The sequence below is a fragment of the Aquarana catesbeiana genome, linkage group LG03 (assembly GCF_042186555.1).
Source record: "Aquarana catesbeiana isolate 2022-GZ linkage group LG03, ASM4218655v1, whole genome shotgun sequence".
NCBI classification, from domain to species: Eukaryota; Metazoa; Chordata; class Amphibia; order Anura; family Ranidae; genus Aquarana; species Aquarana catesbeiana.
This window is the reverse complement of record NC_133326.1, coordinates 155,316,113-155,341,207: the sequence shown is the minus strand read 5'-3', so window position 1 is coordinate 155,341,207 and position 25,095 is coordinate 155,316,113. Positions and strand designations below refer to the sequence as shown.

General features: G+C 43.1%; 2 protein-coding genes across 3 annotated transcripts in view; one reads left to right on the top strand and one right to left on the bottom strand.

Annotated features, from left to right (window-relative positions):
- The window catches only part of LOC141131780 (store-operated calcium entry regulator STIMATE-like), a 154,681-nt gene that overhangs the window by 3,227 nt on the left and 126,359 nt on the right, over positions 1 to 25,095 (bottom strand). Inside the window, exon 7 of the mRNA XM_073619437.1 lies at positions 15,548 to 15,673. Coding sequence (XP_073475538.1) covers positions 15,548 to 15,673 — 126 coding nt within the window. The remainder of the gene's footprint in view (positions 1 to 15,547; positions 15,674 to 25,095) is intronic.
- Positions 1 to 25,095, top strand: part of ITIH5 (inter-alpha-trypsin inhibitor heavy chain 5) — a 222,336-nt gene that overhangs the window by 158,609 nt on the left and 38,632 nt on the right. The gene's annotated exons all lie outside the window — the stretch shown is intronic.

Here is a 25,095-nt window from a genome sequence, read left to right as displayed (position 1 = left end):
AGAAATTAAATATATTTTATGGACTGATACTCCTACCAATAACCATGATCAGGAGCGAGTGGGACAGAAGAACCAGAGGAGCAGAATATCTACTATAGCGTGCATCTTGCAACCTCCTTACTATGCCTTTGTAGTCTTCACTCATTTTTTAATTGAATGAAGCCTTGGGATGTTCTATGGTTTATAAAATTAAATCATAAATGAGAAAACAATTTAGAGACATAAATACAACTAATAGTACTACTCGTACTGTACTTAAAAGTGGTTGTAAACCTCAGACATGAAATATGAACAAAGCATATCCCTCTATAGTGTGTGCTTGTCTCAATTAAGAGCACTAAGAGAAAAATAGTGATGGGGAGGGACCTCCAGCTGATTGACAGGCTCAGCTCTGTTTCTGTGTGCTGTGTGAAGGGGGTGTGGTGTCCCTTGCCTCCAATCAGCTCTCAGGGCTCTCCTCATGGAGCTCTGAAGACTGTAATTTCAGCTCTTTGCCCCTTTTTTCTGAACTATCAGACAAGCTTTATAAAATTCTGCACTTTTTAGTAGAGAAACAAATACTGCAAATAAACAGGTACACCTTATGTAGGAGGATTCGTTTTTTCTCTGTGTATAACCTGACGCCAGTCACTTTACTAGGTGTATGTAAAGGCCCATCCTCACGATCTGACTTTTTGACAACAAACATGCAAATTAGCTGTTTTAAGGCAACACCACACCGTGTGTACGCTCCATCGGACAAACTTTTTCAGTTTTCATTGGACTTTTGTTGGCTGTGCGAACGGACAAACTTTCTGGCAACAAAAGTCCGATGGAGCAAAGTCCGATCGTGTGTACACAAAACCATCGGACTTTTGTAAACTACAGTACCTGCCCGCGAGAATGTTTCCAGCGTGATCCCTTTGCGCTGGTTCTCGGCGACACGGTACTGTACATTTCATACTGGCTGCAACAGGAAAAACACATTTTCCTATTGCAGCGAGCGCGAGAGGGAATTCCCCTCCTAGGGAATACCAGGCCCTTAGGTCTGGTATGGATTTTAAGGGGAACCCCCTACGCCAAAAAAACGGCGTGGGGGTCCCCCCCAAAATCCATAACACACTTTTATCCGAGCATGCAGCCCGGCCGGTCAGGAAAGGGGGTGGGGACGAGCGAGGAGCCCCGCCCGAACTGTACCAGGCCGCATGCCCACAACGTGGGGGGTGGGCACTTTGAGGCAGGTGGGCGTCCTACGGCCCCCCCACCCCAAAGCAGCTTATCCCCATGTTGATGAGGACAAGGGCCTCTTCCCGAGAACCCTGGCCATTGGTTGTCGGGGTCTGTGGGCAGATGGCTTATCGCAATCCGGGAGCCCCCAGATCCCGGCCCCCCACCCTATGTGAATTAGTATGGGGTACATCGTACCCCTACTCAATTACCTGGGGAAAAAAGTGTCAATAAAAAATACACTAATGAGGTTTTTAAAGTAATTAGGCAGCTCCAGGGGTCTTCTTCCGACTTCTCCGCTCTCTCTCCGGCCTCTTCTCCAGGTGGCATGATGAGACTGCGACGTCATAAGGGGCGGGGTCACCGGGTGACATCACCTGGTGATCACGTCCCTTGCCTATATAAGTCGTTGTACACCTCGCACTCGGCATTACAGCGGGAGAGAGCGTTGTGTCAACATTGGAAGAAGAGAACAAGGAACAAGATGACGGAGAAGACTGGGCCACCGCTAGCAAAAGAGCGTCAAAAAAGCAAAAGATAGCGGAGGAGCCCGGCAGAAGAACCGGAGAGCGGGAGAAGAACCGGAGACCTGGAGAAAAGGCCGGAGAGCGGGAGAAGAACCGGACACCTGGAGAAGAGGTCGGAGAGAGTGGAGAAGTCAGATAAGAACCCCTGAAGACAGAAGAAGACCCCCGGAGCTGCCTAATAAATTACTTTAAAAACCTGTCTAGTGTGTTTTTATTGACACTTTTTTCCTCAGGTGAATGAGTAGGGATATGATGTACCCCATACTCATCCACATAGGGTGGGGGGCCGAAGTCTGGGGGCCCCCTTATTAAAGGGGGCTCCCGGACTCCGATAAGCCCCCAACCGCAGACCCCGACAAACAACGGCCAGGGTTGTCGGGAAGAGGCCCTTGTCCTCATCAACATGGGGACAAGGTGCTTTGGGGTGGGAGGGCCGCAGGGCACCCCCCTGCATCAAAGCGCCCACCCCCCCCATGTTGAGGGCATGCACCCTGGTACGGTTCGGGAGGGGGGGGCGACATTTGCTCGTCCCCACCCCTTTTCCTGACCGGCTGGGCTGCGTGCTCGGATAAGGGTCTGGTATGGATTTTGGGGGGAACCCATGCCGGTTTTTTATTTAAAATTTGGCGTGGCGTTCCCCCTCATGATTCATACCAAACACCTGTCGGCACTGCTTGTCGCTCATCTCGAAAGGAAAAAACACATTTTTCCTTTCCCGATGAGCGAGCTGGCTCCCATGACGGGGCCCGCAGGTGTCAAATCTCGCCGATAACAGTGGCAAGATTGACACAATATCGCGGTCACCTACTGTACAAACACGCATGCTCACAACCAATGCAAAAGATCAGACAACAATACAATAGTTGACCAAAGGGTGGCGGTACAGAGCTGAAAAACCATGTGATTTGGTGAAAGTTGGATGAAAAAGTCCTGCCGTGTATATGCTTAATTAGTTTATGACCGACGCCCTATGTACAAAAATCCATGGGAAAGTTTGTACAAAGTCCTATCATGTGTATGGGTCTTTAGAGTTTACAGCCACTATAAAGTTATTCCTAATATGATGAAAATATGTTTGTTTGTAGAGCTCTTTATAACAGTAGGATTGAGCAGTCAGTAACGTTGTATTTGTTTTTTAGGTTAGCATCACTTTAACGAATCAGCAGTTTTTAATCAATTTCAGTTATAGATTACAGAACATTGCTTATAATACATCAGTGAAGCTTGAACAGCGACCAACCCAGTGGCAGCTGGGTGTGATTTATGGAAAGATGAGATCATTATGAAATGCAGATGAAAACAGACATGGACAATTCCAGTACACTGGGAGATAGAGCACCCTGAAATTATATAACCATGGAAACTAACAGGCAAACACTGAACATGAGAAGGGTCATTGTTAGATGAATGAGAAAAGTTCTAAGAGAAAAATGTCAGTAACTGAACTTGAAACATCCAAAGGGTTTCACTGAGATGGTATTTTGTTCAGAACTTTACACATCTTGGAATATATAAGTTACATCAGTAGACTAGAAAGAAAAGTCTTTTTGCTTACAGTAGGAAAGACTTTCATTGAAAGAAGTATTTTTTTTTTTGGTAATGGTTTAAAAACTGCACCCTCAAAAAAAAAAAAAAAAATCTACATTTGGCTCGTGAATTGTACTATTTATAATGTATATCACTAATAAATTTTGCAGTGCTACACTGCACAGTGTACTGACCTTGATATGTTCACACCAACATTGGGGCCATTCTAAGGGTCAGCCAGTATACCCATGCACTATGTTTTTAATTTGCTTAGGGATATTAAACCAACATAGACCATTATGTTGGTTTAAGCAAACACTAAGGGCCCTTTCACATGGGACGAACTCCGCCAGGAGTCCACCTGGCTCAGCAGGCAATCTGTCCGCTGATCCCCGGTGAGTAGGTGGATGGATTGTCTGTGTACACTCGGCTTATACAGGGCAGACACAGCCCGCTGTCCTCTAAGGCTCCATTCACACTAGCGCGTTTTTTGATGCATTTTGCAGAAATGCATGGGAATTTTTTAACAAGGGTTCCTATGGAACATGTTCACATCAATGCCTTTTTGTACCTCTGCATTTTTGGAAAGGATCAGGGACTTTTTTTCATGCAAAATGCAGCGTTTTGCATGTCATAGAATTTAATGGACCAGCATCAAAAACGCAAGTGCACCGTTTTTGCAGCGTTTTTGCAGTGTTTTTGATGCTTTTTTTTTTTTTTTTCATTTTTTTTTAGACTGTATACAGTCATAAAAAACTGTAAAAAAAAAAAAAAGCAAAACGCGGCAAAAACGCCGCAAAAACGCTGCTCAAAAACGTGGCAAGCATGACAAAGAAACTCCAAAAACGCTCAAAAGCAACATGCATAGGTGTGAATCGAGCCTAAGATCGGTCCGATGTAAAGGATGTCCGTTTACACTCTGCCATCCAATCCACCAGACAGATGGGGAACGGATCTCCCATCCATCGGCTTTTGGCGGATAGGATCAGATGTCGATGGTTTACAAATGACAAATGTCTGTTGACACCTGCCGCTCTATAGCGGGCAATAGATGGTCTGATCAGGTCCGCCCGTGTGAAAGGGGTCTAACAGTCACAGATATGCAAAGTTTTATCATAAAAAAAAGAAAGATAATTACAATTGGGTGTGTTTATTCTTAGTACATACAAAATAGATGCAAAAAAAATTCAGTGAATGCCAATGGTTAATATAAAGCAAAAGGCTACACAGCAAAGGTCAATGCAATGCTAATGGTACTACTCTTAGTGGCTGCCCATCCATAATGGGCGCACAGGCGCCCCCTCCCCTATCCATGTGTTTGGCCCCCTGATCTACATATCAGAGCCCCGGACCATGGATTCCAAGTGGGGTGGGTGTTTTTTTTTTAAGCACCTGATTAGAGCCAGAGGCTCTAATAGGCTTCACAAAAGGGTGGTCTCGGAGTGCAGAGCATTGTACTCCGATCCCACCCTGTTGTGTGGAGATAGTGAAGGAATTTTCGCACTAAAGTTTCTCCCTGCCAATCAGGAGGCATGTCATGAAACCTATTTCCTGATTGGTCAAAGTGTCAGGTGATCCTATTGGATGCCTAGTGCTTTGGCGGAAGAGGAGACACACGGCAGAGGAAGCAGACACCAGAGCCACTGCTGCCCGCACTCCAGGAGAGGACACCACAGCCCAGCCATGCGAACAGGTAAGTGCTGGACCACCCGCGGGGTGGGGGTGCTGTCAGTGCTGCGCCGCCTGGTGGGGGGAGTCTGGAATGTTGTTTGTTTGCCAGCCCCCCAAAAGAGGAACCCACCAGCCACCACTGACTACTATCATAAAAAGATAAAACTATGCACATGTTATTTTTCTGAGTGTCTTAAGCTGGCCATACATTGGTAGATTGTTGAATGAATGTTCTTATGAATATTCTTAAGAAAATTCTTAGTACATTCAATGCCTCGTTGAATGTTGTTCAAAAGTACTGCAAAATTTTATCTGCTTTTAACATAGTCATTTTGGAAAGAATGTACTTTCTTCATACACATTTAGAAATTCATTAATTTCAGAATAATTTTCCATCTTGCTCTTTCGCATTTTCTTGTCACTACGGTAGAAAATGACAGTTGATTTGACTCTACTAATGATTAGAAAATCGTTAAAACAAAAAAAAACAAATGAAATTGTATTAATTTATGGCAAGTACTACAACTTAACTACAGGCAAACAAGTGACATTGGGCTAAGGATGAACGAATCTAGTACATATCCTATTTACAGATTTGTTTTCTATGAAGAAAGCACAGAAGAAAAAAAATGGAGAGGAGGATCAATGTGCACCAGTCCTTATAAAGCATTTCTTACACTCCAATGAGACTGAACACAATTAAATTGGTTGCAAACTCATCTTACAATACTGTAATGAGATTTTAGGGAACTGGTAAGAATTCGAATGTCTTTCATGCAGCAACATGCATATTAGTGACTCATTATTTCTTGGCGGCCTTGTGTACAGCACCTGTTCCCAGCCATCATGTGTCCAGATAATCCATTAAAACTAAGCCAAACACAACTTTGTAAGTTTGTAAACATGCAGGTCTATGAAACTAGTTACAGCAATGCATTTTTATTTTCATTTATAAATTATTCTTTTACAAGAATTGTATTCCTTTATTTGCAAGGAAAAAGAACAATACAAAAGATACGGACATACAGCACATGGTAGTAATAATACGCATCATTGGCATTTAGCTGAAAAGAGAAAATTATGGCCAATTTACTAAATGAGTAAAGCGTGTTCAATTTGTAAAGGGAATTTTCACTTACCTTAACAAAAGTAGTGGAAATTCACTTTGCAAAGAATACCCAATTATGTGCAAGAAAAATTACATAAATGTGATGTTTTGCTTGCACAGGATTAGATGATAAAGGTCAGCACAGCTTTGCATTATTCGCAAAGCACAGTAAAAAGTCATTTTGCAAAGCAAACATAGGGGGTTATTTATGAAAGGCAAATCCACTTTGCACTAACAAGTGCAAAGTGCACTTAAAATTGCACTGAAAGTGCACTTGGAAGTGCAGTCGCTGTAAATCCGAGGGAGACTTGCAAGGAAAATAAAAAACAGCATTTTAGATTGCACATGATTGGATGATAAAATCAGCAGAGCTTCCCCTCACATTCACAGCGACTGCACTTCCAAGTGCACTTTCAGTGCAATTTTAAGTGCACTTTGCACTTGTAGTGCAAAGTGGATTTGCCTTTCGTAAATAACCCCATAGTGTCATAGAACAGATCCTAAGATAATGATAGCATGTGAAATAGTTATATGATAGGCGTATTTAAAAGGACTTCTCAGAGCTTCTTATTACTAATACTAAAGCTGTCCACACACTGTTAAAAATCCTGCCAATTCAGCAGGGACTGGCCAAATTTTGATCAGTGTTTGACCACCTCCACTTAAAGTGATTGTAAAAAGGTAAGATTGAAAAAAAAAAAAAACAAAACAAAAAAAAAAATCATGTCTATACTTGCCTGCTCTGTGCAATGGAACTGCACAGGGCAGCCACGAACGTACACTTTTCTGGTTGCTCGTCGGAGTTCCTGGCCCCTCCTCTCTCTCCAGTGCCCCCATGGGACGCCGATGGTGCGTGCTCACTCCTGAGCCCCACTGCTGCGTCCATTGACACAGACAGTGGGACTGGGCCCCGCCCTCACTCCCTCGTCACTGACTTTGATTTACAACCCCTGGAGCCAATTGTTCCTGGTGACCCAGCAAAGCCTGCACGACCCTGTAGTGTAGAGGGGTGAACAGCTGCAGACGTGCACAGCGCTGGATTGAATGAGGGCTCAGGTAAGTAAAAGGTGGGGGGGGGGGGTTGAGGGGGGATGCTGATACCTAAACATTTTTTACCTTAACATCGTTGGATCAGCTCTGTCAAAAGGACATGTTGGAAAATGTTCATCGATCAGTGGCTGTAGCCAATAAGCTGATCAATGTTGCCACTGTCAGAATATGTCAGAGGGATTCCTCCATCCATCTTGTTTGTGTGGATGGAGGAATCTGTTTGAGCAGCTTAAGAGAGAAGGAGAAAAGGTTAAAAAAATATAAAGACCTGTAGAAGCAATACTTAACCACTTAGCAACCGGCCCATAGCCGAATGACGGCTATGGGGCGGTTGCTTAACTCTGGGAGGGCGTACAGTGACGTCCTCCCAGAATCCTGCTCTCGCATGCCCCCTGGGGTGCGTACCTGAGAACATCCGTGACCGCCGGGTCCAGAGGCGGTCACGGCTGATCGCGGCCTTTTACCTTTTGGCTCTGTCTAATGACAAAGCGATCACATGTAAACAAACAGGCGTGATTTCCGGTTCCTCCCTCCCCTCTCCGTCCAGTGTGAGCGGAGAGGGGAGAGATCGGTGGCAGCAGCGCTGTGGGCTGGGTGTGTAGTGCCCACAGCGCTGCTCAGTGACAGATCCATCCATCCATTCGCAGCCATGCATACCCATCCATACTCTGTATACCCATCCATACTCTGCATACCCATCCAAGCATACCCAGCCATCCATCCATCCTCGGCATACCCATCCATCCTCACCCATCCATACTCTGCATACCCACCCATCCATACTCATCCATCCACACACATCCATACTCCGCATACTCATCCATCCATCCTCACCCATCCATACTCAGCATACTCATCCATCCATCCTCAGCAATACTCATCCATGCTCAGCCATCCCATCCACCCCCATCCATAATTAGCCATACTCAGCCATACCCAGCCATACCCAGCAATACTCAGCTGTACCCAGCCTTACCCAGCCGTACTCATTCATGCTCAGCCATCCCCATCCACGGCTCATCCATGCCACATCAGTTATCATCCATGCCACTACAGTGCCTCACAAAAGTGTAATAGGTAGTCAAATTAGATTTGAAACTTATGTCCCAAGAACACCTGATGATGCTCCCTGCATGTTGGTCCTCTGTTTGTGGCCACCCTGTGGAAAAATCTCACACATGTGGTATCGCCGTACTCAGGAGGAGTAGGAGAATCTCTTTTGGGGTGTAATATTTGGTATGTACATGCTATGTCTTAGAAATATTGTGTAAAAAAAATGCGTTTATTTTCTTTACACATTTTCCAATAACTTGTAGAAAAAAAATGACATGTTCAAAAGACTCGATATGAAAAAATGAATCCGCGGGATGAAAATTAGGCACAAGTGTAATGTAGTACTGCTGCCTCTACAAGTGCAATCTCCACCAAAGTGGAAAGTGCTGGAATAGAGAGAGGATTGGATGTAGGTGCGGCGCTGTTCTGGTGACTGATTGGTGATAAACTGCTGTTAGTTAGCAGTGTGTTCAGATCTGAGTGGTGTTGCAATCTCTTGCAATAAAAAGTGATATCAATATATACAAGGACTAGATTGCTAATATTTGTCCTCTTGCGAATAACAAACCTTTAAATAATACTGATATTGCAAAAACACGTAAATCATATAAAATTTGTCCAATATAACATGCCATACATAAATGGACCTGATGACAAAGTGCAGTGATAAAAAAAGGTGCTTGGTGAACGGTGAGGGGAAAAAGGGAGGGGGGGGGGGGAAGGGAAAAGGGAGGTTGCTTTTAACAAAGTAATAAATTGACTTGAATTGTGCTCAAAATAGTGGACCAGTGCTTGCTGGAAAAACAATATTGCTTCAAAAGTCCTGTTGTATGCACAATTGGTTTTGTTCTAAAAAGAGAGTTATTCTTCTAGTAAAACAATATTGTTAAAATAGATCTTCTTGTTCCAGTGCTGGCTTAGTGATAGTACCGTTTATTCATGCTCCTAATGTGCATATACACTCACTGAATGGCCTCAGCCCTAGAGGGGTATTGCGCGATCACAGTATTTGCCACTGTGTAGCAACTCCTGGCAGTTCCGGTTGGTGCATTTAATATCGTTCTTTTAGTCCAATAGCAGGAGCTCCTCTCACTCAGGTTCCTTCCTGAGTCTCAAAAACTTCAATAGCTCTGCGGTTTTTGAGCCTGCATTCCCATTAGATATGCAACATGGTACACTGAGAGGTGCAGCCCTTGAAGCATAGGGGAGAAGTGGTAAGAATATACTCGTATTATATCTGGGGTTAGGTACCATCAAACTTCACAATGCGATTGTAAGGGAATCCCATGAAAGCATATTAAAGGCTTTATTAACATCTAGTGAAATTAAGAAAGTGTTGAATAAACATGAACGTCCAAGACTGATCAACTGGATGACACGACGTATGTGTGTTCTATTTGATCTCTCTCTTTACTATTCAAGAACTCCATGTTGAATATATATATATATATGCTCCTTTAAACTATTCCCTTATTGTAGGTCTTTCTGGATCCATACATTTTTTTGGTATTACTCCTTTGGCTGCATTTAACAAAAATGGAACAATTGTATTCTTATACGGCTTTATTGTTTTACTTGTACTGTGGAATAGATAACTCCACGGATCATCTTGTACCTCCGTTTCAGTAATCTCGACTATCTTTTGCTGCACCTCCCGCTAAAAGATAAAGATAAATCCCTGTATCTTTGGGCATTCCCACCATATGATGGTCATAGTACCATGCAAATTACAACCTCTCCAACACAATGGAGATTTCAAAAAATGAACACCGATGGCCGCCCCCCCCGAACTTATGGTGTGTACCAGGCTTAAGTGCTGCTGCAATGCTCATGTACCGAGAGGAAGCATGGTGACTGGAGGAAACAGCAGCACAAGAACAAATCAGTATCCTGCCTTTTCCCCTAGAGCCCAAGCAGCAAGCTTAGCGAGGGACATTTCCCTGAATAAGCTATGCTGCTGCTGCAGTAGAGGTAAAATACCTGGCTATGCTGTCTGGCAGTGGTGCCTGGATTACAAGACTGGCTGTGCTGAACAAAATTTTTTGGCAACTGAAATATTCTATTTGTTTATTATAACTGTTGTGTTTATTTTCTGGGGTTATGTGTAACAGAGAGTAGAATTACAATTATGATTGTAAGGTTAATAATGATTGACCTACAATGGCAATGAAAGAAATGTTCAAAAGCATGTCATTTGTGTTGAAGCCTTACAATTATGTATATGCTTGTCCACTATAAGGGTATATATTATGAATTTATAGTTAAGAACAGCAGCTCTGACTAATCATTATGAATGCTGGCTTTAATTTTCGACTATTTGCAGATGTTTTATATAGTACTGTTTTTTTGTTTTTGTTTTTTTATTCAATAGGCAGTGTTAAAGGCATATGAAGGCTTCCATTGTTGACCTCTCATTCTGAAAATAACAGCTACCTAATATTAATGCAGAACCATTGGCTTCAGTAGGCTGCAGCTCGGACTTCACTCTGTTTTAAGTCCATGACTGAGAAAGTAAGGAAAACAGGATTCCCCAGCAACTAGTACTTTCAGAAAGTGGTCAACAATGGCAACTCCCTGATTGCTCTCAGTACAGATTTCCTCTTAACTTAACTGAGCAGAAATTATGATGAAGTAGTACAACAGATATATTGTGAATCATCCATTTGTTTAAAGCTAACTACTTTCGTGCTGACTACACCAACCAGTCAGTCTCTCAATTTCATCACGAAATTAAATAGACATAAAAAACCTAATGAGAAATTCTGAAACCATGAGCAAGTCCGTGTTTACCCACACAGGGATAAACAGGTGCTTCCCCGTGCAGGCAGTCTCATTGCTACCAACTGGGATGCAGCCGCTGCTCCCAATGCGACATCTGTGTGGGCGCACAGCCCTGAATGCATGGATGTCTTTGGGATCAGCAGCTGTGTCCGTGCAGCCGCTACATTCCAGTTCACAGCAATGGGACTACCTGCGCGGAACATGGTTGCATTACTGTGTAATGATGGGCTCACATATTTTGGTTGCAGTTTGTGGTTTCATGGCTGATCAATTTCCTTATGTCCATGTAATACTTCAGCTAGCCTGTCCCTATGCACCAAGGGGATAGGGCAACTTACTGTCCCAGATTGCACCGTGTCCAGTGCATGCCTTGCCATCCCCTCTGTGTTGCATTACAAATGTGGGAGTGCCAATCTGTTGAAAAATATTATGAGTGTAGCTCTCACCTGCACCAGCACTAGATTGAGAGACCATATGTACAGTGCCTTTAAAAAGTATTCATACCCCTTCAATTGTCCACATATTATGTTATAAACAAAAACTTAAATGTATTTTATTGGGATTTTATGTGATAGACCAACACAAAGTGGTACATAATTGTGAAGTGGAAGGAAAATGATAAATGGTTTTCAACATTTTTTACAAATAAATATGCGAAAAGTGGGGCGTGCATTTGTATTCAGCCCCCCTGAGTCAAAACTTTATAGAACCACCTTTCGCTGCAATTACAGCTGCAAGTCTTTCTGGGTATGTCTCTACCAACTTTGCACATCTAGAGTGAAATTTTTGCCTATTCTTTGCAAAATAGCTCAAGCTCTGTCAGATTGGATGGAGAGCATCTGTGAACAGCAATTTTCAAGTTTTGCCACAGCTTCTCAATTGGATTTAGGTCTGGACTTTGACTGGGCCATTGTAACACATGAATATGTTTTGCTCTAAACCATTCCATTATAGCTCTGGCTGTATGTTTAGGGTCATTATCCTGCTGGAAGGTGAACCTCCATCCAAGACTCAAGTCTTTTGCAGACTCTAACAGGTTTAAGTCTTCTATGATTGCCCTGTATTTGGCTCCATCCATCTTCCCATTAACTCTGACCAGCTTCCCTGTCCCTGCTGAAGAAAAGCATCCCCATATCATAATGCTGCCACCACGTTTCAAAGTGGGGATGGTGTGTTCAGGGTGATGTGCAGTGTTCGTTTTTCGCCACACATAGCGTTTTGCATTTAGGCCAAAAAGTTCAATTTTGATCTCATCTGACCAGAGAACCTTCTTCCACATGTTTGCTGTGTCCCCCACATGGCTTCTTGCAAACTGCAAATGGGACTTCTTATGGCTTTCTTTCAACAATGGCTTTCTTCTTGCCACTCTTCCATACAGATTTGTGGAGTGCATGACTAATAGTTGTCCTGTGGACAGATTCTTTCACCTGAGCTGTGGATCTCTGCAGCTCCTCCAGAGTTACCATGGATCTCTTGACTGCTTCTCTGATTAATGCTCTCCTTGCCCGGCCTCTCAGTTTAGGTGGACGGCCATGTCTTGTTAGGTTTGCAGTTGTGCCATACTCTCCATTATTGGATGATGGATTGAACAGAGCTCTGTGAGATGTTCAAAGCTTGGGATATTTTTTTATAACATAACCTTGCTTCTCCACAACTTTATCCCTGACCTGTCTGGTGTGTTCCTTGGCCTTCATGATGCTGTTTGTTCACTAAGGTTCTCTAACAATCCTTTGAGGGCTTCACAGAACAGTTGTATTTATACTGAGATTAGACACAGATGGACACTATTTAGGAATTAGAGGACTTCTGAAGGCAATTGGTTCCACTAGATTTTAGTTAGGGGGATCAGAGTAAGGGGGGCTGAATACAAATGCACGCCACACTTTTCACATTTTTAAAACATTCTGAAAACCATTTATCATTTTCCTTCCACTTCACAATTATGTGCCACTTTGTGTAGGTCTATCACATAAAACCCCAATAAAATACATTTACGTTTTAGGTTGTAACATGACAAAATGTGGAAAATTTCAAGGGGTATGAATACTTGTTAAAGGCACTGTAGCTTCTTTTGCAGGAAATATCAGGTCTCACACTGCAGTCAAAGGTCATGCATTAACCTGTGCTGTGCCTTGCTGCATTCCTCACGTTTCAACACAAATTGAAACCGCTGACACAGGAATGTGAAGATTTACTCTACTATACGCTGTATCTACAGGGCTACAAATGACACTATGAAACTACATGATTAATGCACATCTTATGCAGATGAAAAGCACAAGATGCAGGCAGGAATTTTTATCAGGCCTTTACATATAAGGCCATTGTATCAACTGGCTTTACGGCTATCTTCTTAGATATAGTGTTATTATTATTAATAATTATGTAGCATAATTATGTATCAAGAACACTTTATCTGTATAATAAAAACACACATGGGGTTTCAAGAAGCAATTGGGACACTACAAGAAAAACTATCAAGGCAGCTTCAGTGTACCTGGATAGATTATTCACAAGTCACATTAGATTGGTGTACTGGATGTAGCTTTAAACAGCCTCTGTTGGTAAAGGAAACCTATTGTAAATAAATAGCTTGATACTAGAGCTACGAGACTAAATGCCTTCCATGGCATTTTTGGAATGATCACATCCAAGTTCCCATTTTGCCTGAGAGGTAAATACTATGGGTATATGCAGGGCCGGATTTCCCACAAGGCCACCGAGGCCAGGCCCCCGGGGCAGCAGTGGTGCAGGGGCGGCAGGGCGGGCTGGGCCGGGGCACAGAGTGGCAATTTCCCCTCGGGCTGCTCCAATGTCCTGCACAAAGGCCGCTGTGCTTCTGGCTCAGAACTTTGGGAGCTGGCCGGGTACTACTGCTCGAGTGGCAGGCATAGCTGGATCCTATAGTGCGAGTCGGCAAAGTGTTTTGTGACAGCCGATGGATGTTGGCTGCACCTATCATAAGGCTCACAGTCGGCGTTCCATACAGAGCCCAGCCAGTACAGCCCCTCTCCTCCTCCACACGAATGCCTCCTCCTGCCTTTCTCGCCCTGTGCCCGCCCACACTCCGGGCAGCCCGTGTGCTGCAACTGGGAAGAGGATATGTGGGCGGGAAAGGTAAAACAGAGCAGTCGTCAGCCACATCCTAAAAATGAAGCCGATGACTGAACCTTCTGGGATATCCAAGTAAGCGAGCTGAGACCAGCCTCTCCCCCTGCTTCTTCTCACCCTTTCTGCTCTCTCTCCCCCTCCCCCCTCATTCTTCTGCAACTAAAGTTTTCTTAAAGCAGCCGGTACAGTACCTGGTCCTCTGTGGTGGGCTCACACTGGTTTGGCTGCAGGGTTGGTGTATTCAGTCTTCCTGCATATTACCCCTTATAGACTTATATTAGGTTGCATGTTTTAGACACATTTTTTGAAAGTGCACAAAAAGTGCTACATCTTTGCTGCATTTTCAGAAAACACAGCAAAACGCACAACCTAAAAGAAGTCTATGGGACTGAAGCTAAGGAAAACCACCAGTACACCAGCACTGCAGCCAAACCTCAGCACACCAGTGTGAGCCAAAAGGCTTGTACTCACTCACAGCAGGCACTGCCACGTCACTGAAAAGTAATCAATGCTCAGGTCACTTTTCAGGGGCAGTCGACAGGCAGAGAGGAGTTGATGTCACATTTCCTCCCTGCCTGTTTTAACCTCCTCAATGCCAGTCCCTCCAGGTAATGGCACGGTTCACTTCATACGCCACCTTATTTCCATTACTCTCTTTTAGTATTAGATGTGCTCTCACCTTACTGTTTGCACATCTGATGCATAAAGAGAGTTATGGAAATAAAGTGGAGTACGAAGTTAATTTCTACACCTAAGTTGAGCACACCTTTCAGAACATTTGAGGATATTGTTAAACCCAGAGACAGGCAAACTTAAAGCGGAGTTGCGCCCACTCCTTAAAAAATTCAATGTCAGCAGCTACACATACTGTAGGGGGTATGTGATGTAAAGGGGGGACTGAGGACACTGATGTAAAAGGGGGTCTGTGATGTGATGTGAAGGAAGGGGGGGGGGACTGAAGACACTGATGTAAAAGGGGGTCCGATTTCTGCACTAGCAAAACACAGGTCTCTGCAGGGGCAATAGAAAACAATTGTTTTCTATGTGTGCTGAGCAGTGTGGTGCAAAATAATTACTGTTTCTATGCACTGCAACTGAGCCGTGGTGCATAAAAATGAATGAAATGTATTTGCATAAAGAACTATTTACGATCATCTTTGGGTCAAGAAAGACTGAACAGTTTAGCTTTACTTGCCATTGAGTCAGAACTTTTAAATACTTTGTCCTACGAAGATATTATCGATGAGTTTGCCAAAAGAAAAGTTATAACTAAAAAATTGTAGGGAGTACAACTGTACAATTAAAGCCAGTTATTTTCAGTGTTCTCGTGGGGGGGGGGGGCGCATTGAAAGACCCGGCCTTGGGACGACAAAGGGAGTAAATCCGGGCCTGGGTATATGTCAATGAACAATTACCCGTGGAATTGTTTGCTTAAATTGTATATGTAATGAATCTCTGTTTTACATCAGCTAATTGTTAGTATGTTGGAACTTTCAAGCAGTCCATCTCTCACCTGGCTTTCATTATCCTTTATTAGTGGTAAACTGTCTGCATCCGTGTTGTTCTCACAAGGATGATCCACCTTCATTCTCTTGTATTTCCTCATTATTAGGCTGTCCACCACCCAAAACATAATGGCCTAAAAGAAATTACACACATAATTACAGTTTTCTGACATAAAATGAAGAAAAACAAATACAGATTTTGATAAAAAGCATTTTTACTAGCTTTACTATAAGAAACGGTGTTTTACTACTTTTAGTTTTGTAAACACAACATCTGAATGAATACCAGACATTGCAGGGGAAAATGGAGGGTATAGGTAAGTAGTTTTCAAATTTTGCACTTGTCTATGAACTGTGAAAAGCATATTACTACTGTGTTTTAGAGTCAAGATGCTTTCTTAATTCTACTTTATGGCCATGTTGTTTTGTAAACTGCAAGTCCACATAGGGTTTTCAGACGATCTGGAATAATAAGAAGGTGGGTAGAAGGGTCAGAAGCTGATAGCAATGATTTGAAAGCAGAGGGGAGCTTAGCAACAAAAGCAAAATGCTCAGTCTATAATTCACAATGAAAGTGTTTGTGATATGCAAACATCTAATTTCCATTCTAAAAGAGAAAACAAGATAGACTGGGAAATTCTTGAACAGTGTCTATGACAAGATAGACATGATAGAATTCTAAAGAGTGTCTATGACACTTTATAGTGTTGTTTTGTGCCTCCGCATGACAAATGTCAGTGTGGGTGACAGACTCATGTACCTGTTAGAGAGAGGTCCATGAATTTGGGAAAGCACCGCCTGTGAAAGTGCAATGAAGCCAAGGTATCCATACAGACACACCACCTTGCTACAGAGTGTATTAGAACAAGAACTTGGTCTGTATCTGTACGCCAGCTTAAGCATGGTCTTAATTTTCTTAATAATCTCCAGTTTTGTTATCTACAAACTGGAGGTCATTTTTTTTTAAAGTTTTGCAGCCATAGGGCCACTGAGGCACTATTAAGAACTACCTAAATCTGGGGAACGCGTTGAGAAAGTTACTAGTGACAGGGATTTGTGAATCTGGTGCAAGACACTTTAAAGGGGCATACTGCCAGAAAAAGTCTTGCGTTTTATTGCATTTCCAACAGTGTTGCTGCAACATTACAATTACCACCAACCACTGTTTTATTTGTTCATGTGGTAGTCCTTTGAACTTCTCAGTTATATCAATGTGTTGAAACAAACAAAACTGTCAAACTGCAGGCACATTGTGGTTCTGAAAGTTCCCACTATACCACTTTACTTAGGTTGTATGTTTCTGTGATACTAAGAGCATCACATTCTGCAAGGCTGAAAGCTAAACCGCACCCCTCTTTCAGCTATACGCTGCCTTTTAGAACTTCAATAGGAGATGGAGGGGTTGGCGTGAGCTCCAACTCCAGCAGAAATCAAAGCCTCTTGTATAGCAGAAACAGACTTTCAGAGAGGTACACAGTAATTAATCTGAAGTGTAAAAAATGTCACACTTTGACAGTTTTAATTGGAGCATATTGATATTCTTGACAGGTTTAATTTTGGATTTTGTTATAATGGAAATCTTCTGGCGCATGGAGCACGAGTAACTAGCTTTAGTACAGGAAAAAAAAAAAAAAAACAGGCTACAAAGTCCATAGCTATTAGAAAGCATATTGTGCAATGGTGGCTGCCATCCTCAGAGTATTGGCCACCTCTATATCAAAAGAACAGGGAAGAACCACCTAAGTGCATTATTAAAATAAAGACTATATTCTCAAGGATTAAGAACACTCACAGAGTACAGAGTAAAAGATATATAATCTGTAGCATCTGCCTCTCGTCGCCGTTCCGTGGGAACCACCAGGGATCCTGCCAGCTGTAGAATGTGTGCAGACAATATGGATGCCTTGTGGAAGCCAGGAAGTCCAAACAAACCAGAATGGAACACATGGGTGGAAGTGATGTCACCAGGAGAAAGAGAAGACAGGAAGGAAGGCAGGCTATGTGCCCAGAGCTCACAGCTCCTTCTACAGGCCTCTAGAAGGCCTTGAGACTAAAGTGCCACGTGGCTTCTTCGGGGGTGATCCTTTATAATAGAATGGCAAACACGTAAGGGAGGGGCAACAGGGCGATACGATGGCTATACCTGGCTGGAGGATTGTACACCAGCAGCTAGTGTATCATGGAGGCAACCGATAGCATAAATTTTACGTGATGTTAGTATAGTGCACTTCATGCACCCACATAAAGTGAGTAGTAATTTTTGCACTATAATAAAAGATTACCTGATTTTAAGGCTATAAGCACTATTGGAGATTATTTGTTTTTATATATACAGATTATATGGTGTGAGATAGCGATACCGGGAAGGAGACATAAGGAAACAAAAAGACATCTTTGCACCTTAGTCCAGATGGGACTAAAATAGGATTTTTAAAACAGCTTACCTGTAAAATCCTTTCCTTAGAGTACATCATAGGACACAGAGCCTCAAGTAATTACTTGGTGGGTTATGGGCCTACCTTCAGGTGTTGACACTGGTATAACCAATACAGGAAGTTGACTCCCCTATACTGTATAACCCCTCCTCCTTCCAGGAGTCCTCAGTTTTTGTAGCCAAGCAATATAAGCAATATACTCTCACCCCATAAAACAGAGGAGCTCTGTGTCCTATGATGTACTCCAAGAAAAGGATTTTACAGGTAAGCCGTTTTAAAAATCCTATTTTCTTTATCGTACATCATAGGACACAGAGCCTCAAGTAATTACTTGGTGGGATGTCCCATAGCAATGCTACTTGAGGGGAGGGAGACAACCCGTAGGGTACCCCCAGAATTATACTGCTGCCTGCAGCACACTGCGCCCGAAGGCGATATCCTCATTCCATCTTACATCTACTTGATAACATTTTGTAAATATATGCACTGAAGACCAAGTCACGGCCTTGCAGATCTGAGACATGGAGACCTGGTGACGCACTGCCCAAGAAGCACCAACCGCTCTGGTAGAGTGCGTCTTAACTTGAAAAGGGGGAATCTTTCCCTTTAAATCATAAGTTTGAATTATAACCTGCCGAATCCACTTAGCCACAGTGGATTTTGACGCTGCCTGTCTTTTTTTTAGGACCTTCTGGCAGAATAAATAAGACATCAGTCTTACTAATCTGAGCAGTTTTCTTTAAATAGATCTTCACTGCTCTCACCACATCAAGACAATGTAGTGACTTTTCTTCTTTGGAACATAGTTTTGGAAAAAACGATGTCAGGACAATATCTTCATTCAGATGAAAGCCTGAAACCACTTTTGGCAAAAAGCCTGGACGAGGGCGTAACACCACTCTGTCCTTATGAATAACCAACATGGTTTTGGAAAAAACGGCAGGACAATCTTGTTCAGGTGGAAACCTGAGACCACTTTTGGTAAAAAACCTGGACAAGGGCCCAACACCACTCTGTCCTCATGAATAACCAAATATGGCTCTTTACAGGAAAGAGCAGCCAATTCTGAAACCCTCCTTGCTGAGGATATAGCAACCAAAAATATCAGCTTCCTAGTCAGAAGAACTAAAGGAACATGCTGTAATGGTTCGAAAAGCGGTTTTTGTAACACTGACAAAACTAAATTCAAGTCCCAAGGGCTTAAGGGTGATTTAACTGGCGGATTCATCCGCATCACTCCTCGCATGAAACCCCGGACTAAAGAATGCGTAGCAAGTGGTTTTTGAAATAAAATTGATAAGGCTGAGACTTGGCCCTTAACAGTACTCAGGGCCAACTTCATCTCTACGCCTACTTGTAGAAAGGCAAGAATTCTGCCTATAATATATATCTTCGAGGGTACCAACCCTTGGATTCACACCGGGAAACATAAGCTTTCCAGACTCTATAATATATAGTTCTAGAAGCTGGCTTACTAGCATTAAAGTAGAAATAACTGCCCCGGAAAGCCCACGTTTCTTCAGAATGTGGGTCTCAATAGCCAGGCCATTAAATTTAGCATTCGTAAAGTAGGATGGAATATCGGCCCCTGTGAGAGCAGGTCTGGCCTTTGTGGAAGGGACCACAGATCCCCCCCCCCCCCCCCTGCCATCTTTACGACTTCTGCATACCATGACCTTCTGGGCCATGCTGGTGCTGCCAGAATTACTGGTTTTCTTTCCAGCTTGATCCTGCAAAGAAGTCGAGGCAGCAACTGAATAGGGGGAAATGCATAGATCAGTAAAAGCTGATCCCACAGTATCGCCAACGCATCTGTTCTGCATGCGAATGGATCCCTTGTTGTGGACACAAAGTTGACTAACTTTGTTGCACTGGATGCTAGAAGATCTACATCCGGAGTCCCCCATCTTTGACAAACAGCCCAAAACATTTCGGGTTGAATAGACCATTCCCCTGGGAATAATCTGCTGGCGGCACAAGTAGTGCGCGTGCCAATTCTCTATTCCCGTAATGAAAACTGCCGATGGGCATGGAATATTTCTTTCTGTCCAAGTTAGAATATGGTTCACTTCTCTCTGCACTGAGAGATTCTTGGCGCCCCTTTTGGTGATTGATATAGGCCACGGCCGTGGCATTGACGGATTGGAACCTGTTGGGACAATCCCTTAACCTGGAAGTCCAGGCTTTTAGAGCCAGACGCACTGCCCGAATCTCTAGGATGTTGATGGGCAAGGCTCTTTCGGTTCTTGAACACTTGGACAGTTGTCTTCTCTGTCATTACCACTTTCCAGAAAAGTGGTTTGAAGTATTTACCCTTTAGGACATTCTTTAGTAACCACCAATTGAGGCTTTGGGACACCCTTGGGGACAGCCGCATTGGCAAGTCCAAAGCTTGGATCGTTTTGTTCCAAGAAAATAGAATACTGTTTTGCAACAGTCTCGAATGGAACTGGGCAAAGGGAACTGCTTCGAATGAAGCCACCATCCTTTCTAACAACCTCATGCAAAGGTGAATGGAGGAACCTCCTTTTGACCTGACCATCTGCACCAACTCTTTTATAGAGCGGTGTTTTTTTTTTTTTTTCTGGGCAAGAAGACCCTTTTTCTGGGCTGTATCTATGATCAGACCCAAAATACTGCAGCCCTCTTTTAGCAATTTTAATGGAGACTTTACTAGGTTGAGAACGCAACCCAGACCTTTTCCAGGTAACTGGTTGTAATGTGTACACCTTACTCCGAACAGCGATTGGTCTATTAGCAATAGATCACCTAGGTGTGCCAAGACTGTTTAAGCCCTGTGCACTTGACCTGGCTACAGGTGGGGCTAGCACCTTTGTGAACACTCGAGTTGCTGTAGCTAGCCCGAAGAGCAAGGCTATAAACTGAAACGCTGCTGTTCTACTTCAAACCGCAGAAACCTTTGGTGAGCGGGAAATATATGGACATGCAGATATGCATCCCTGATGCCGATAGGCGACAGATGTTTTCCTCCTTGCAGGATAGAAACTACGGAATTGATCGACTCCATAGAAAGGAGCGGATCTTCAGGAACTGATTTAGATTCTTTTAGATCTAGAATGGATCTGTTGAATTTCTGCGTGGCTCTGTGCATGTACAGGAAACGCATGAAAAAGGCAGTGAAGGTTCCAAGGAACCTAAGAAAAAACAGAACTATCAGCTGACTCTACTGGAGGTAGCTTGAAAGAGGCACAAATCATCTCTGTAAGAGGTTTGTACCAGCAATTTCTCAGATTGCGAGGCTGAAAAAAAAGTTCAACTCTAGTTGTCTCCTCTGCAGAGGAGTACTCGGTTTGCCTTTCTTCCCGATTACCTGAGGGTAATCCTTCATCCTCTACCCACTGTTCCCTTGATAAGGGGATCTCAGGTGGGGGAGGGGGGTCTAACACGCTTCTCATGCTTGGATAGCTTAGAATTTTCCTTCTAGGCCCTGCAGGGCGGAGGAAAAACGTGTCTTCAATCATGTATACAGGGGCTGAATATTTTCTCCTCTTAGGCTCAGTTTCCACTATTGCAACCCCAAAGTTGCGTGATTTTACTGTGATCCTTTGCCGCCGAGAATATGTCGGGCGCGATTTTGATGCGACAGGAAACAATGCCTGTGTATTCTAGAGGTTTATGGTCCTCAAGTCGCATCAAAGTGGTACCAAAGTAGTGCAGGGACTACCTTGAAGACGCACAGATCTGAACAGTATTTCTTGGAAATCATGCCCTAGAGTCTGACGGTGGAGGCCGTCACCGCTGCCTAGAGGCAGCTGTCCCTGCGCAGGGGAAGGAATCTGTTTAAGTGACTTGTCCAAGGTCACAAGGAGCTAACTTGAGGAAGAGGTCCCACGTCTTTCAGGAAGCCTCCCATGGCTACACTGGCCGTCAGAGTAGTTAACCTGTGAGGGGTGGCTCCTTCAATAGTGAACGCCCACATGTGGATCTGAACCCATGTCTGTCAGGAAGTCTCCATGGCTGCACTGGCCGTCAGAGTACTTAACCTGTGAGCTGTTGTAGCTTCACTTTAAATAAAAGGACATTTATACCTTCTACTGGACAAAAGAGCTTTACTGCTAGAAATCTTTTGGATGTATTTCACCAAACCTTCCCCAATGAAAAGGGAAACTAGTCAGACACCCCTTTTTTGCAAGATGCTTCTGCTGACCAACCCTTTTAACCACAGGGTCCTAAGCATGTGTTTTAGAACAAGCGCAAGGCGCGACGTCTGGTGGATAGGGTCTTTTATGGCATCTATGGCGAAACATAGCGCCATGGTAGGAGGATTTAACAAAAAAATTCCAACTCCTTATCTGTTGGATGCTTAAGCAATTATGCATCTTGATGCTGGAAATCGCAGCGTCTACTGCTGGTACTTTCCAAACTTTGTGAATTTTTCCTCCATGATAGAGAACCGAGAAACTCTTTGGAGGGAAAAAATGCTTATCCAGATGATCTCATTCAGCATAAATAAGCGCTGTAAAAAGTTTTTTTTTTAAAAAACCAAAGAAGGGACCTGGACCTTCAGCTTACTCTGTTAGGAGTAGTATAAAAAGTGGAATGAACCATCTCTGTAAGAGTTTGTACCATCAATCTGTCAGATTGTGAGGTTGCATAAGGTTCATCAACTGTTGTCTCCTCCACAGAGGAAAATTTTGGCTTGTTTTCCCCCATGATCACCTGAGGATAACACCTCATCTTGTGCCCACCTTGGAAAAAGGGGGTTTGAGGTGGGGGAGGGGGATCTAGCATGCTTCCTATCCTCTTGGATGGAGAATGCGATTAAAGCTGCTAATCTTCCTTCTAAGCCCAACAGGGCAGAGGAGAATGCATCTTCAGGTCACATCTGAAGTGTGAGAAGCAGTTGCACCACCAATTGCTTCCAATGACTCACCCTGGCGTGCCATGTCAGGTATCTCTGGAGAGGATGACAGTGTGGAGGCATGACTGGAGTTCCCAGCGCCTGGGGGTGGAATCCTTGGTACCATTGTGGTACACTGGAAATCAAATGTGCTAAGCACAACAGCAGAGGCACTTTAACAAATTATGGTATTTGCTGAACAATAGTTTTAGCAAAAGAAAACAATGTCACCATAAGGAACAACCTTTGATACTGAGTACCATAATATTTCCTGTGCTGGAAATGCCTGTTTACACACCTTTACATGCCCAGTGCTCCTGTGCCTTAGTGTGACAGACTTCTGTCTTCAGCATATGAACTGAGAGCGTCTGTGTTAAGCCTCAGGTGAGAACCTGATTACACATAAGTGTCAGATGTTACCGCACCTCTCCAGGAGGAGAGGGGAGGGGGAGGGGAATTTTTATCAGCAGTGTTTGTTAAGCTCCTAGTTTTAAAGGAAGACTTCACTTTATACAAAAAAATGCAAAAGGCTGGTTTTGCATGTTCATAAACTAATGCTGTAACCTCTTTAGATCCCTCAGAAGAGGAACACCATCTGTTCAATTAAGAACTCCCCTCTGGCTGCAGGGACCACACCCGCTGCTATAACCAGACACAGAGCTGCTGAAAAAGGCATCTTACTAGGCAAGTGTAATATACTCCCACTAGAGGAGACATTTTAAGGCATACAGTTTATATATATATATATATATATATATATATATATATATATATATATAAAATTTTTTTTTTTTTGGAGAAAAGGGCATAGGACTTTTTACAGTCCCCAGGCTTCTCCCCTTACCTTCACCCATCACGGCGGGGCAGCGTAGTTAAACCTTCAAAGACTGGGGCCTTTTTTAAAGGGGTTCCGCTCCTTTGGACCATGTATAGCACCCCTCAGGAACAACTTTAGGTAATATGAAAAACCAAAAAGCGTCCTGGTTCCTAGGGTCCAGCTCTCAGTGGCGAGGGGATCCGGTTGTGGAGGTTTTTTAAATCCAACATAGATCCTCAGAGCACATCTTCACTTGTGACCAACACCTTAGACACTGGCGAAAAAACTGAGGTACTCCTGGAAGGAGGAGGGGTTATATAGGGGAGTCAACTTCCTGTATTGGTTATACCAGTTTCAACACCTGAAGGTAGGCCCATAACCCACCAAGTAATTACTTAAGGCTCTGTGTCCTATGATGTACGATAAAGAAAAGTAAGTTTTGACCGAACTTAAATGTGATGTCACTGACATTCAGGTGACAATACACCTAAAGGGGAGCACGAGTGGAGTGTTTCACCAGCTATAAAATAAGTAAGCACTTTAAGAAGCACACAGAGGATTGGTGGCGATTGTCAGCATGATAATAAGGAACTGGACTTTCTCTACTAAATCATATGAAGGACTGCACTTATATATTTATTATTTTATTATACAGGATTTATCTAGCGACAACAGTTTACGCAGCGCTTTACAACATCAGGGAAGACAGTACAATTACAATACAGGAGGGATCAGAGGGCCCCTGCTCATTAGAACTTACAATCTAGAAGTTATATTTATAGTATTTCACACAATGTTATAATGGCACAGATACTGTGAACCGTTTCCACTCTTTTATGCATATTTTACACGTATGATTTTCTGAAAGTTAATTTGTCTGAATGATTTGTTTCATTGGTTTTAATGCATATTGAATTTGTTTGCTCACTTTGAATTAGAGGTAATAGAAATGGGGCACATTAATTATATATTAATTAATATAGTATGGGAATGTGAGAAGTGCTTGCAGCTGATATTATAGGTCTAATGCATTTTATCTAGGTTTGCTCGCAAGGTTTTTGGTTTACCCAAAATACCACCCACTCCTAAAACTAAAAAATAAGAGACATAATACCAAGTACAACAACAAAAGAGGAAGCAAAGTGGTTGATTGCTCAAAGAGCTAGCAATCAGAATTAAAGTGAGTTTCCTAACTGACCCTAACCTTTCCCCATGTAATTTGTCAGCTTTTCCTAGAGCTTAGAAACTTTGATAAAGCTTCACTTTGTAAAGATCAGGTGCAAGAAAAATAAAAATATAGCATTTTTTCTTGCACATGATTGGATGGTGGAAATCAGCAGAGCTTTACCACAGCTCTGGGGAAAATGAGTGCAACTGCATTGCAAAATGCACATTTTATTTTATGGCTGCTCTGTGCCCTCATTTTCATAGTGAGATAGCTGG